Raw genomic sequence first — 15,463 nt, forward strand, 5'->3', positions numbered from 1 at the left:
TTAATGAAGAGGTCTCCTGGCTTCCCTCCTAGAATACACACTCTCCAAGCTGTGAGCGAGCGAGAACTTGTCAAGGCCCAAGACCAGTCAAGCCTGATGGTGACTTCTGAGGATTCACTAAGCACAAATTATACTTCCAAAGGGAACCAGAAAGCAGTGCTAACAATCCCAAGGTACTGGGCAAGAAGCTGAGTACTGAATTAAAATAATTACAGCTCACATTTATATAGCACCTTAAGGTTTGCAAAGTGCTTTACAAACTTTCTCATTTGATCCTCCCTCACAACCCTGGGAGGCAGACACTATTATTATCCCCATTTGACAGAGGAGGAAACTGAGGCAAACAGAGTGACTTCCCCAGGGTCACACAGCTAGTAACAGTCTGAGTCAGGATTTAAATTCAGGACTTCCTGGCTCTGGGCCATGTTCTATCCCCTTGTGCTACCTAGCTAGTCTTAGGGGTAACAGGAGGTGAGGAATTCATTCAGAAGAGAAAAGGAGATTGGGGGATTGAATAAGAAGCTGGCCTCTGAGAACGAGATTTGGATTTGTGGACACAGGAATGGGATGGAGTACAGCTAGTAATAGTTACAAAGAGCAGATTGCCTATATGTGGATTTGTTTTGCTTGGCCAGGCTTATTTGTTACAAGAATTGTATTGTCTTTTCATATTGGCAGCAGGGGGAGGGGGAAGTTCAGGGGAGGAAAGGGAGCTAGCAATAGGGTGACCACAGAAAAAAGCCAAGAGAGTCACCAAAACATTTGGTAAAAATGCTCAAAAGAAAAGAGCAGGAAATTCAGAGGGAAATGAAGACAAACAGGACAACCTGGAAAGGAATGGGCTGAATTTATTATTTCCCTTTAAAAAAACAAACTACATGGAACAGATTCATGGCTTTACACATAATCCCTTTTCTGTTTTACTTTGTATCTGGAAATGTTCTTATTTTTTAGTGTCCATTAACTTCAGGATAAAAAAATAAAAAAGGTAAAGGCAAGAATGTGTTTGCCTGAAGTCTTGCAAATCCACCACTCACAATGGCGTTAATACTGAAAAGGAAAGTGACATGGGAAAACCAACTCTGCGCACTTACTCAGCCGGAAGGAACAGTATTGGCAGATACCAAGAAGGAAGTCCATCAGACAAAAATCCCAGAAAGGAGCAAGTGACAAAACCCCAGGTCTTGGACGTGTGGACATGTGCACAGGCAAACTACTGCTAATGAGTAAGACGAAGCACAGATCCTAGCAAGAAGTCACATGTGACATTGCATCCCTAGACTCCGTGGAAGAAGACCCATACCTTAATAAAAAAAAATCATTTTGTTAGAGAAAGTCTCCACATAGGAAGGAGGTAATCCAGAAACCCTGGGGTGTGGGGAAGGAAGGTGGACCTCATCTGTGTGAAGGCTGTCGGAAGCAGAAAAAGGCTAACCAGAGAGCCCCTGGACAGAAGCAAAACCCAGAGGCATGCTCCAGCAGGGACAGTCAACTTAAGTTCCCTGGACGTCTCTCTGTGTGAGTCCAAAGCAGACATTCGTTGGAGGTTTGACAGTTTCCTCCTTCAAAAGGCGGAGGAGCAATAAGGGGAAATTGTATTCTGGATGTGATCCTCACCAACAAGGGGCAGGGTGGGAGGAAGGGCAGGGAGGTTGCCATTCATCCCAGGTCTGGGGAGAGCACGTCCAAAAGGCTGCTCAGGGAAAGAATGGGCAGGATCCCATGGACTCAAGTTCAACACCAGTTTGCCCAGAAGGAACGGGAAGCTCTCAAGAATGAAATTTTGAAGAAACAAACAGAAATAGTTCTGAGGAAGAAAAAGGGGATTTGTCTAAAGAGATGGAAGTGGATGCCCAGGAAGCTTACCACCCATCTTGGCACTGAAAAATGAATGGACAGTGGACAGAAGTGGCATCACCATCCCCTGGGAAGCACACTGGCTTTGGAATCAAAGGGACTCAGGGATGAATGCTTGTTACTTTCTTTGTGGCTCTAGGTAAGTGACTTCCCATCTCTGGACCTGTTTCCCCATCTGTCAAATGAAGGGGTTGGCTGAGGAGACCTCTAAGGTCCCCTCCAGTTTTCAATCAAAGATCCAATGATTATAAATACCAAAGTGTGGAAGAGCTTGGGAGAGGAGTATCAGGGCTGTGAATGCAGCTGAAGAAGCCAAAATGGATAAGAAAGTGAAGAACAAAGAAAAGCATTTTTCTTTGCTTTGTTTAGTTAAAATGGGGAAGGAAGATCTCAAAGAAGGGGTAAGCCCCCTTCCTGGAGTCCACAGCATGTGCAGCTGTGGCCTGTTCCTCCCACTTGGAGGATCTGTAGGAAGAGCCACAATAGCCAGCCTGCACACAGCAGCTCAGCTTGTCCACTGTGTGCCTCCACTACCCTGGGCCTGCAGCTTCAGCTTTAATTATGAAGGTTGGACCAGACTGGGCTTGCAGCCTTCTGAGGGTCCTAGATCCCTTTTGCAATTAGATGAAGCCTATGGGCCTCTCCTCAGAATAAGGTTTTAAAATGAATAAAATGTATACGATTGTAAAGGAAACCAATTATACTGAAACACTTACCAAATATTAAAAACAAATCACGGCCCCTGGTTAAGAATCCTTGGCCTACAAGGTCTCTGAGGTTACTTCCAGCTTTTAACCCATGATCCTAACTATCTTATCATGCCTGTGAGACTCATTCTTCAGGATGGTTTTCAACTTTTATAGCTGACTTGTCCACCATCACATAGCTAGTAAGAATTAGAGGCAGGATGTGAAGTCAGGCCTTCTGGATTCCAAATCCAGCACTTTCTCCACTACGCAGTGTAGACATTGAGATTTCAAAGCTGTGAGGCTGGCGGGACCATGGAATTATAAACAGAAAGAGAACTCTGAAAGGGGTTGGGGGGCACTTTGGGTTTTAGAAATATCTTTTTGAGGCTTTGGTGGGTCGTTCATGTGGAGTTGTATAGGAGACAGCTAGAAACACAAGACTGGATGTTAGGAGAGAGGTTGGCATGATGTGTGCCGTCTGAACCCCTTAATGAGTTCATGGCAATGGGTGTAATGGCCAAAGGAGACGATGGGGAGACAAGTGGCCGAGCTTGAGACGCTGGACACATGGAATAAGTGACTAAGTTTAGAATAAAAGAAATAAGATGGGAGGCAGCAGCAACTCAGGAGATTCAAAGAGATTTGGGGTTATTCTTGATAACTGAGTAAAGAGACTCCTCCATGAGCACAATGACCACAAATATCAGGAGGAGGGCGTCTATAAACATAAGCCCCAGAAAGGAACTTAGGCCAGGGGATAACTAATTCCCAAAGTGGGTGATCTGGAGGGCAGGTAGGTCACAAGAACACAGGAGCTGGGGAGATCTGACGAGAGGACAGGGACGAAAGATCAGCAGCAAAGAGGCCTCCTGCTCCCGTTCTGCCGGAGGAGAGGACCGTTGTGGGCCTGCCCTCCATGGGTCCTTGCAGGCAGCAGCAATGTGCCTGTCCCTCTGGACATCTGCTATACATTGTGATGCTGCTGGTGCCGGATGAGAGCTGAGCTGTTGCTGAAGGCTTTGACACACTGGTTACACTTATAGGGCTTTTCTCCAGTGTGTATCCTCTGATGGATGATGAGGGCCGAGCCGTGACTGAAAGCCTTCCCACATGCACTACATTCATAGGGTTTCTCCCCAGTGTGAACTCTCTGGTGTTTAATAAGGGATGAGCGACGGGTGAAAGCTTTCTCACATTCATTACAGTCATAGGGTTTTTCTCCAGTGTGAGTCCTCTGGTGTTCAATAAGGGAGGTGCTTCGAGTAAAGGCTTCCCCACAGTCCTTACATTTGTAGGGCTTCTCTCCGGTGTGGATCCTCTGATGGCGGATACAGGTCGAGCAGTCACTGAAGGTTTTCCCACATTCCTTACACTTATAAGCTTTCTGACCTACACGAATTCTCTTACACTTGATTGGGTCTGAAAATTGCCTGAAGATTTTCCCACATACACCAAGTGTGCGGGGTTTCTCTCCCCTCTGATGGGGGTCGAGTTTTGAGTCTGGACCGAAGGCTCTCCAGGTTCCATCCAGTTCATGGCCGCTCTCCCCACAGGTGATCTTGGGGGAAAATGTCATTTTCCTGAAACTCCTTGGGAACAAAGCCCTCCTGGGACTCACTCGAGCAGGGCTTATCTTCTGTCTCCCTAACTTGTCTTCATTTTCACCCACTTCTCTTAATGTGGAAACTGGGGCAGTATTCCTTCTGGGCCTTTTTGTTACTGAACCTGAGAGTGTTATTGCTTCAGAAATATCTTCCAGAGCAGCTGGCTCCTTGAACTCTGTTCTAGTCTCCCAGGCTGTAAGAAACAAGAAATGAGTCTTTTACTGGGAGAAGGGAAACTACTCTAGTGGAGATGACAGAATAACACCAAAAACCAAGCTTCTTGAGGAGGTCACTTGGGCTTCCACAGTCTGACTCCCCGGTACTTTCCAGCCACTGAGGGACTCTAACGCCTTGCTGCCACCTCCTAGCAGATGAGAAGACCTCAGACCCCCTGCACTAGCACACAGTAGGCACTTAAATGCTTATGGGCTGACTGAATGTGCGAGACAAAGAGACAATGACTGAGGAATGGTGACCTCCAAGCAGCGGGGACAGACAAGGATCTCTGCTGAATGTCTCCATGGTCACCTCTGGCTCCACAGGATGGTGGCGAGACTGAGGAGACATCCCTGGGAAGATCAGAGATGCCATCATATCAACAATCACTTCTAAACTCTATGTATATTAATCAACCCACACTCTAATACCTGAACAGGTGTCCCTTGGGCCCAGGGGCTCTTCACATCCCTGTGCAGTCAGGATCCGTGCTTCTTTCCCTCCATCCAACTCAGGGATAAGATCGGGTTTGGGAACTGAGACTCCTGGGGGTAGGAAATGAAGATGGTCATGTGAATGCAGAGCTGCCTGCCCTCAACCTCGTGGTGTGGGGGAAAGGGAAGGGACGATTCTGGAGAAGACAGTCCAGGGAGGGAAAAGGAAGGTGCTCTCTGAAGGGGTTCAACATCACCCCCTGGTGTGGGTAAGAGGGGAGGTTCAGTCAGGCAGCAAGCACTTATTAAGCACCTACTATGTGCCAGGCACTGCACCAACTCCAAATGAGCAGAATACATTCGTCCTTTCTACCTCCCCACCTGCTGAAATCCTTCCTTCCCTTCCAGCTGCCACCTCTTCCATGACACCTTCCTGGCCCCCGCCTGCCCCAGGCTGAAAGGAGGCTCCTTCATTCTTTTTCTTATAGCTGGAAGGGACCCTGGAGGCCAGAGTCCAACTTGGATAAGAACACTCATTCTTTCTACATCAGACTCTACAAGTCACCTATTTTTTTTGGAGATTTTTTATTTTTCATTTACAACACTCGGTTCTACATAATTTTGAGTTCCAGATTTTCTTTCCCCCTTTCCCCGCCTCCCTCCCCAAAATGGCATGGAATCCAATGTATCTTCTACCTATAGCTTCACATTGAACTTATTTACACACTAGTCAAGTTGTGAAGAATTATGACCCATGGAATGAATGATAAGAAAGAAGAAACAGAACCAAAAAAAACACCCAAAAACAAAAATGAAAGAGAAAAAAAAAAAACAAGGGGAAAAAAAAGGCCAGCATAAAGTGTGCCTCAATCTGCATTCAGACTCCATAGTTCTTTCTCTGGATGTAGCTAGCATTCTCCATTGTGAGTCCTTTGGAGTTGTCTTTCCACCTTTTGTTGCTGAGGAGAGCAAAGTCTTACAGGGTTAGTCATCACGGAATCCATATATCTGTGGTTGTGTATAATGTTCTCCCGGTTCTGCTCTGCTCACTCAGCATTATATTGTGTAGGTTTTTCCAGGTTGTTATGAAGTCCATATCATCCCCATTTCTTATAGCACAATAGTATTCCATTACCTCCATATACCATGACTTGTTCAGCCATTCCCCAATTGATGGGAATCCCCTTGATTTCCAATTCTTTGCTACTACAGAAATAGCCGCTATAAATATTTTTGTACATGTTGGTCCTTTTCCTACATGTGTGATCTCTTTGGGATACAAGCCTAGAAGTGGTATTGCTGGGTCAAAGGGTATGAACATTTTTATAGCCCTTTGAGCATAGTTCCAAATTGCTCTCCAGAATGGCTGATCAGTTCACAACTCCACCGGCAATGTAACAATGTTCCAGTTTTCCCACATTCTCTCCAGTATTTATCATTTTCCTGTTTTGTCATTTTAGCCAGTCTGACAGGAGAGATGTGGTACCTAAGAGTTGTTTTGATTTGCATTTCTCTAATCAGTAGTGATTTCGAGTGTTTTTTCATATGCCTATAGATATCTTTAATTTCTTCCTCTGAAAGCTGCCTGTTCATATCCTTTGACCATTTCTCAACTGGGGAATGACTTGTATTCCTATAAATTTGGTTGAGTTCCCTGTATATTTTAGAGATGAGACCTTTATCAGAGACATTGGTTGTAAAGACTTTCTCCTACCCTCCTAATCTTTGTTGCATTGGCTTTTTTATACAAAAACATTTCCATTTAACATAATCAAAATTATCCACTTTGCATTTTGTAATGCTCCCTATCTCTTGTTGGGTCATGAATTCTTTTCTTTTCCATAAATCTGATAGGCAAACTATTCCTTGCTCTCCCAAATTGCTTATAGTTTCAGCCTTTATTCCTAAATCATGAACCCATTTTGACTTTATTTTGGTATATGGTGTAAGATATTGGTCTATGCCCAGTTTCTGCCCTACCATTTTTCAATTTTCCCAGCAGTTTTTGTGAAATAGTGAATTCTTAGCCCAGAAGTTGGATTTTTTGGGTTTATCAAAGAGTAGATTGCTATAGTCGTTGACTTCTCCATCTTGTGTACCTATCCTATTCCACTGATCCACAACTCTGTTTCTTAGCCAGTACCTGGTAGTTTTGATGACTGCTGCTCTGTAGTACAGTTTAATATCTGGTATGGCTAGGCCACCTTCTCTAGCATTTTTTTTCATTAATACCCTAGATAATCTAGACCTCTTGTTCTTCCAGATGAATTTTGGTATTATTTTATCCAGCTCTGTAAAATAATTTTTGGTAGTTCAATGGGTATGGCATTGAATACACTAATTTAGGTAAAATTGTCATTTTTATTATATTAGCTTGGCCTAACCATGAGCAACTGATATTTTTCCATTTATTTAGATCTGACTTTATTTGCGTGAAAAGTGTTTCATAATTATGTTCATACAGGCCCTGGGTTTGTCTTGGCAGATAGACTCCCAAATATTTTAAAATGTCTACAGTAACTTTGAATAGAATTTCTCTTTCTATCTCTTGCTGTTGGGCTTTGTTAATAATGCATAGGAATGCCAAGGATTTAGGTAGGTTTATTTTATATCCTGCAACTTTGCTAAAGGTGTTTATTATTTCAAATAGTTTTTTACTTGATTCTCTAAGTAAATTATCATGTCATCTACAAAAAGTCATAATTTAGTTTCTTCTTTGCCTATTCTAATTCCTTTAATTTCTTTTTCTTCTCTTATTGCTACAGCTAACATTTCTAGTACCAAACTGAATAGTACGGGTGGTGATGGACATCCTTGTTTCACCCCTGATCTTATTGGGAATGCATCTAGCTTATCCCCATTACAAATAATGCTTGTTGATGGTTTTAGGTAGATGCTATTTATAATTTTAAGGAAGGCTCCATTTATTCCTATGCTTTCTAGTGTTTTTAATAGGAATGGGTGTTGTATTTTGTCAAAGGCTTTTTGTGCATCTATTGAGATAACCATATGGTTTCTGCTAGTTTGGTTGGTGATGTGATCAATTATGCTGATAGTTTTCCTAATATTGAACCAGCCTTGCATTCCTGGAATAAATCCTACCTAGTCATAGTGTATTATTCTCATGATAAGTTGCTGCAATCTTTTTGGTAATATTTTAATTAAAATTTTTGCATCAATATTCATTAGGGAAATTGTTCTATAATTTTCTTTCTGTTTTGACTCTACCTGGTTTAGGTGTTAGTACCATATTTGTATCATGAAAAGAATTTGGTAGGACTCCTTCTTCACCTATTTTCCCAAATAGTCTATAAAGTACAGGAATTAATTGTTCTTTAAATGTTTGATAAAATTCACATGTAAAACCATTTGGCCCCGGAGATTTTTTCCTAGGGGGTTCATTGATGGCTTGCTCAATTTCTTTTTCTGAGATGGGGTAATTTAGAAATTTTACTTCCTCTTCTGTTAACCTGGACAATTAATGTTTTTGTAGATATTCATCCATATCCCTAAGGTTGTCAAATTTATGGGCATACAATTGGGCAAAATAATTCCTAATTATTGTTTTGATTTCCTCTTCATTAGAGGTGAATTCACCCTTTTCATTTTTGATACTGGTAATTTGATTTTCTTTTTTTTTTTAAATCAAATTGACCAAAGGTTTATCAGTTTTATTGGTTTTTTCATAAAACTAGCTCTTTGTTTTATTTATTAATTCAATAGTTTTCTTGGTTTCAATTTTATTAATCTCTCCTTTGATTTTCAGTATTTCTAATTAGGTATTAAACTGGGGATTTTCAATTTGTTCTTTTTCTAGCTTTTTCAATTGTATGCCCAATTCACTGATCTCCTTTTTCTCTATTTTATTCACATAAGCATTTAGAGATATAAAACTTCCCCTAAGAACTGCTTTTGCTGCATCTCATATGTTTTGGTATGTTGTCTCATTATTGTCATTCTCTTGAATGAAGTTATTAATTGTTTCTCTGATTTGTTCTTTGGCCCACTCAGTCTTTAGAATTAGATTATTTAGTTTCCACTTAATTTTTAGCTTATTTTTCCATGGTTCTTTATCACAAATAATTTTTATTGCATTGTGATCTGAAAAATATGCTTTGACTACTTCTGCCTTTCTGCACTGGATTGTGATGTTTTTATGCCCTAGTACATGGTTAATTTTTGAGTATGTGCCATGTACCGCTGAGAAGAAAGCATATTCCTTTTTATCCCCATTCAGTTTTCTCCAGAGGTCTATCATATCTGCCTTTTCTAAAATTCTGTTCACCTCCTTAACGTCTTTCTTATTTATTTTGAGGTTAGATTTATCAAGTTCAGAGAGGGGGAGGTTGAGGTCTCCCATTATTATGGTTTTGCTGTCTATTTCTTCCTGTAACTCCCTTAACCTCTCCTCTAAGAATCTGTATGCCATACACTTGGTGCATATATGTAAACAATGATATTGCTTCATTGTTCATGGTGCGTTTTTAGCAGGATGTAGTGTCCTTCCTTATCTCTTTTAATTAAATCTATCTTTACTTTTGCTTTGTCTGAGATTAGGATTGCTACACCTGCTTTTTTTTACATTAGCTGAAGCACAATATATTTTACTCCAGCCTTTTACCTTTACCCTGGGTTTATCCCCCTGTTTCAGATGTGTTCCTTGTAAACAGCATATTTTAGGATTATGGTTTTTAATCCATTCTGCTACCTGCTTCTGTTTTATGGGAGAGTTCCTCCCATTCACATTCACAGTTATGATTTCTATCTGTGTCTTTTTCTCCATCCTATTTCCCCCCGTTTATATTTTATTTCTCCCTTTCCCCTTCCACTCCTCAACAAAGTTTTGCTTTTGACTGCTGCCTGCCTCAGTTTACCCTCCCTCTTGATTACCCTCCCTTATCTTACCATTTTCCACTTGCTACTTCTTCCCTCCCTTCTGACCACTGCCCTCCCTTTTTTTCCCCTTTTCCCCTCCTACTACCTGTAGGACAAGTCAGATTTCTATGCTTATCAGGGTACGTTATTCCTTTCTTGAACCAGATCTGATGACTGTAAAGTTCAAATATTGCTCTTCTCATTCCCTTCTCTCCCTCTACTATAATGTGTTTTTGTGCCTCTTCATTTGATGCAATTTACCCTTTTCTACTACCTCCTTACCTCTTCTCCCATAACCCTCCCTTTACATCTCTTAATTGTTTTTTATACTTATATCAGTTATTTTATACAGACATCCACAGCCCATGTGTATCCCTTTCAATTGTCATAATAGCTGTACTATTCTCAAGATTGACATGTGTGTGTGTGTATATATATATATAAACATACATGATATAATCCTATATAAAGATGTAAATAATTTACCCTTATTGATTAATCAGGTTTGTGGGAGCTTTTTCCCCCGTTTACCTTTTTATGTCTCTCTTCAGTTTTGTATTTGAAGATCAAATTTTCCATTTGAGTTCTGGCCTTTTCATCAGGAAGGTCTGGAATTCCTTTATTTTGTTGAATGTCCATCTCCTTGCCTGAAAAATTATGCTTAATTTTGCTGGGTAGTTGATCCTTGGTTGTAGTCCCAGCTTCTTTGCCCTTCAGAATATCATATTGCAGTTTCTCCTGTCATTTAATGCAGAAGCTGAAAGATTCTGCGTGATCCTTACTATAGTTCCACGATACTTGAATTGTTTCTTTTTGGCTGCTGGCAGTATTTTCTCCTTGACTTTGTAATTCTGAAATTTGGCTATAATATTTCTTAGTGTTTTCAATTTGGGATCTCTTTCAGGGGGTGATTTTTTTTTTACCCTCTGGTTCTAGGACCTCTGGGCAGTTATCTTTGATAATTCTTTGAAGATACTGTCAAAGCTCTTTTTTTCATCGTGGATTTCCGGTAGACCAATAATTCTTAAATTGTCTCTCCTGGATCTATTTTCCTGGTCAGTTGTTTTTCCAATCAGATATTTCACATTTTTTTCTATTTTTCCATTCTTTACATTTTGTTTTACTATTTTTTGATGCCTCATAGAGTCATTGGTTTCCACTTGCTCAATTCTAATTTTTAATGAGTTGCTGTCTTCATTTTGCTTTTGAGTCTCCTTTTCCAATTGGGTGATTTTACCTCTCAGGGTGTCATTTTCTGTATTTAGATTCTGAATCCCCATAGCCATTTCACCAATCTTATTTTTTAAGGACTTCATTTCGTCAGTGGTTCTTTTTTTTTCTATTTTTTCCATTTTTTCTTTTACCTCCCTAATTTGATTTTTAAAATCCTCCTTTAGCTCTTCCAGTAATGCTTTTGGGGCTTGAGACCAGTTCACACGACCTTTTGAGGCATCAGATGTGGGTATAGTTTCATTGCTATCCTCTTCCAAATTGGTATTTTGATCATGCCTGTCTCCATAAAAAGAATCAATGGTCCTTAGTTTTTTGTGGTCTTCTTCATGTTGGTTAGCTTTTTCCTGAATTTCTGCTTTTGGGGCTCAGGGCTCTCTCTCCCAGGTTTCTTGTTCTGGGGACTGTGAGTCTAGTTACTGGCTTTGTGTATTATAGCCTTCAGTTTCCTGAGGTGTGGGGGAGGGGTCTGGCTGCCTGAAGGCTCCTCTTCCCCTGAAGCTGCTCTCTAGCACTGTTGCTCTTCAGCAATGGTCTCAGCTGCTTGTTTTTTGTGCTGGTGTCTGCCACTTCCCCTGGGGGTGCAAGGGTACGTCGGGGCTCATGGTGTTGACCCCTGCTGGCTCTGCCCCTCTGGGACTCAGGAACTCCCACTGCTCGGCCACTGAAGCCCCACTTCTGTCTCCTCTATTCCAGCGTTTTCTCCCAAGGAATTCTCTGGGTCGGGGGGGGGGGGGGGCGTGGATTAGAGCTATTTACCTGGCCATTATGTCTCCTGGAAGTTCAAGAAGATGCATTTAATACCTTTGGGCTGCAAGCCTCAGGAGTTGATGTCTCACAGCTGGTGGAGTTGTGCTGTTGCCTCTCCTCACTTCCATAGACTCCTGTCCTATGTTGGGATCTTTGCCGGTTTGGGGCACCCAGCTTTCTCCCAGCCTGTCTCACTGGTTGGTTTCCACGGCTGCTTCCGCTCTGGTGCTGTCTGGTGCAGCTCTGCACACTGAGCATTCTCCCAGCCTACCGATGCATCCCGTCAACCTTTTGGACTCTCCTGCCTTGGAAATTTGCCCCACTCAGACTGCTAGCAGTTTGTAACTCCAAGTTACCTATTATTAACTCTGCTGAAAGGCCTGCAAGCACGCTCCACTGCTGGGCAGCTCTAATTAATAGGAAGTTTTTCCTGAAATCAAGCCTCCAGAGGCCTTGTGCAATTTCTAACCTGTCTCCTGGTCCCCCTGCCAGGGCCAAGCAGAACAAGTCTGGTCCCCACTGCCCTTGGCAAACCTCAGCACTTCTGCATGACTGGTTTGGGGGCCAAGGACATGGCACACTTGGCCCATGTGGCCAACGGGGCAGGTCTTGAGGAGATCCCAGGCTACTCTGCCTGCACCTGGTTCTTCTGCATTATGTTCACTCTTTCTTGTCAGTGAGCACCTCAATATCATTTGCTGCCACACTCTGTGGCCTGGGCAGAGGCAGCTGATGCCTGTGGCTAAGTTCCTATATCCTTTCTTGGACTTTGTCTCCTATGACGTAGTGTGTATCTCAATGCTCATCTTTGGTGCAGCACATAGAGCGCAAGGCTGGGAGTCGGAAGACCCAAGTTCAAATGTGGCCTCAGACACTGACTAGCTGGGTGACACTGGGCGAGTCACTTCCCCTCTGTCTGCCTCAGTGTCCTCATCTGTAAAATGGGGGACACAACAGCAGCTGCCTCCTGGGGCAGCCGTGAGGACCCAATGAGACCCTCCCCATTCTGCCATGTTTGGCACTTGGGCTTCCACAGTCTGGCTCCCGGATATTTTCCAGCCCCTGAGGAACTCTAATGCCTTGCTGCCACCTCCTAGCGGATGACAAGACTTCATACCCCCTGCACTAGTGCCCTGGGCCTTCTGTCTCCTGCTGGGCACTGTGGGTCCCCTGAGGAAAGGCTCTGCTGGCTGGGCCAAGTGTTTTCCACCTGTCACCTCCTGCATCCTGCCCAATCTCCTAACTGGGATTTGGAGAACTCCAAGGCAAAGACCAACCCTGCCCCCCTTCTACTCTAGGTCTCCCCCTCTAGCTGCACCTCTGAGGACAGAGGGAGCGGGCCCTCCACTCTACTCAATAATGAACATTCTCACCCCTGGACATACCCTTCACATCCCAGAGATACTGAATTCCTGTAGATCACCACCTGAACCATTCCACATCCTCCACCACCTGATTCCTCATTCTTATCCCTCATAACCCTCCCACTACAAAGTTTCAACCTAACTGCACCCAGACCTCCTTTCAATGTGCCCTTTGGTGTGCCTGTGGCATAGACAACAAATTTCCCTTCATCTTAAAGCTTTTCCTCTCCCACTCCTTCCATCTATTCATTCTTATGAAACCTGGCTTTCCCTGTCAGCCTCCTGGGCCACCCTTTACAGTACTGGCAGCACCTTCCCTCATGCTCCTTGGCCCACTGTTTGAGCCAGAGGAATAGGAATGCTCTTTGCTCCCCTCACTTGGTTCTTCCCTGTCTCCTTCACTTTTTCTTTGAGGTTCATGCTCTTTATATCTACCACTCAAACCTAAATCCTGGGAGCTATTGTCCAGACCCCCCCCAAGTTATTCCTCTTCCTTGCTAGCTCACAACTTTTTTCTCCTCCCTCCCCAACTCCTGCCCCACTACTGGGAGACTTCATCATACCTACTGATTCTCCCTCAAACACCCACAAACTACTCACCTCCACTTCACCTCAGGCATGTAGAGTCACATCCTTGATCTTGTCATCGCCCACAAATGTCCTGCCTCCACATTCAAGAATTCCGATGTCCAACCCTCATCTATTGGCTTTTCACCTCTCCCTCTTCCTTCTACCAAACCCTACCCTTCAGCCACACTATGACCTCCAGTCCTATGACCCCTCGATTTTCTCCCAGGCCATCTCCCTCCTAGCCACTCTCTCCTCTTCTTCCCATCTTGACTCCTTGGTAAACCAATTTAACTCTATGCTGCCCTTCTATATTGAATCCCCAGCCCCCTTATCAAGTGGCTGATTGCACAGAGCCAAGCCTCAGTGTTGGATCACTCCCACTGTCTTCACTCCTGTATGTGCTGCTGAACAAAGGTGGAGAAAACCATGCAACCATTCTGACTTGATCCACTACAAAATTTATGTTACATAACCTCAAATGGACCCTCATCGCTGCTAGGCAATTCTACTATGTCTCCCTCATCAACTCATTCTCCCACCCTCCACAGAAGTTCTTCTAAACCTTTTTAGTCCTTCTCAAATTTCCCATGGCTCCCCTCACCCTGAGAGGGTAGCTCTCAGTTGAGACCCTTGCCTCATATTTTACAGAAAACACTGAGGCCATTCACTATTAGCTCCCCTCTTCCTCATTTCCTACCACTCATCCCTGTCTCCTTACTGACGCTAACTCCTCTGCCGACTCAAGTGGTCCCATTCCATCCATCTCCTCCAGCAGATTGCCCCCCTCCCCCCAGCATCCCCACTCTTGCACTTACTTTCAATATTTTCCTATCTCTTTCCCTACTGCCTACAACACATCCATGTCTCCCCCAGGCTGAAAAACCCTCTTGATCCTCCCTAACTTTCATCCTACCTCTCTTCTGCTTTTTGCAGCTAAACTCCTGAGAGATACCATTTACAACAGACGCCTCCACTTTCTCTCCTCGGCCCCTTACCATCTGGTTTCCCACCTCATCGTTCCTCCAGAACTGCTCTGCCCAGTAACCATTGATCTCTTAGCTGCCAAATGCATGGCCTTCTCTCAGTCCTCTTTCTCCTTGGCCTCTCTGCAGCCTGTGACCCTGTTGCTCACTTTCCCCTCCTTGATGCTCTCTTCTCTCTGTTCAGGACATTTGTATGTATCCAGCTCTCTCCTGGTTCTCCCCCTACCTCTCTGACTGCTCCTTCGCCGAATCCTCCTACAACTCAAACTCTCTGACCACAGGGATCTGTCCTGGGTCCTCTTTTCTTCTTCCTCCAAACCACTTCACTTGGTGATCTCATCAGCTCCCATGGGTTTAATTACGAGCTTTAGGCAGATGATTCTCAGATCTCCCTTTCTTGCCCCAATCTCTTGGCTAACCTCCAGTCTCACTTCTCCAACTGCCTTTCAGACACCCCAAACTGGATGGCCAGTGCACTTCAACTCAACATGTTCAAAACCAAAGCCATTATCTTTCTCCCTAATCCCTTCCTTATTGCTGTAGACTAGAGCAACCCCATACCCCCAGGCCCTCCAGCTCACAACCTGGGAGTCATCCTGGACTCCTTACTTTCTCACCCCCACCCCCCATATACCCAAAGCCTGTTGATTTCGCCTCTGCAGCATCTCTCGAATTCACCCCCTCCTCTCCTCTGACGCTGTCCTCACCCTGGCCCATGCCCTCGTCACCTCATGCCTGCTTCACTGCAATAGCTTTGGGTAGCTGGGGGATCCTGCTTGCCTCAGGTCTCTCCCCACTCCAGTTCATCCTCCATTCAGCCACCAAAGTGATTTTCCTAAAACGCAGATCTGACTATGTCCCCCTCTTCTCAAGGAGCTCCATGGCTCCCTT

At 43.8% G+C, this 15,463-nt stretch overlaps 1 protein-coding gene across 1 annotated transcript in view; it reads right to left on the reverse strand.

Moving 5' to 3' along the window:
- Nucleotides 1-830: 830 nt before the first annotated feature.
- LOC118842821 (zinc finger protein 420-like) overlaps nucleotides 831-15,463 on the reverse strand; it is a 42,342-nt gene continuing 27,709 nt past the window's right edge. Inside the window, exons 9-10 of the mRNA XM_036750134.1 lie at nucleotides 4,798-4,911; nucleotides 831-4,343 (exon numbers count right to left, since the gene is read on the reverse strand). Coding sequence (XP_036606029.1) covers nucleotides 3,511-4,343; nucleotides 4,798-4,911 — 947 coding nt within the window. The 3' untranslated portion in view covers nucleotides 831-3,510. The remainder of the gene's footprint in view (nucleotides 4,344-4,797; nucleotides 4,912-15,463) is intronic.

The sequence above is a fragment of the Trichosurus vulpecula genome, chromosome 3 (assembly GCF_011100635.1).
Source record: "Trichosurus vulpecula isolate mTriVul1 chromosome 3, mTriVul1.pri, whole genome shotgun sequence".
Classification (NCBI taxonomy): domain Eukaryota; kingdom Metazoa; phylum Chordata; class Mammalia; order Diprotodontia; family Phalangeridae; genus Trichosurus; species Trichosurus vulpecula.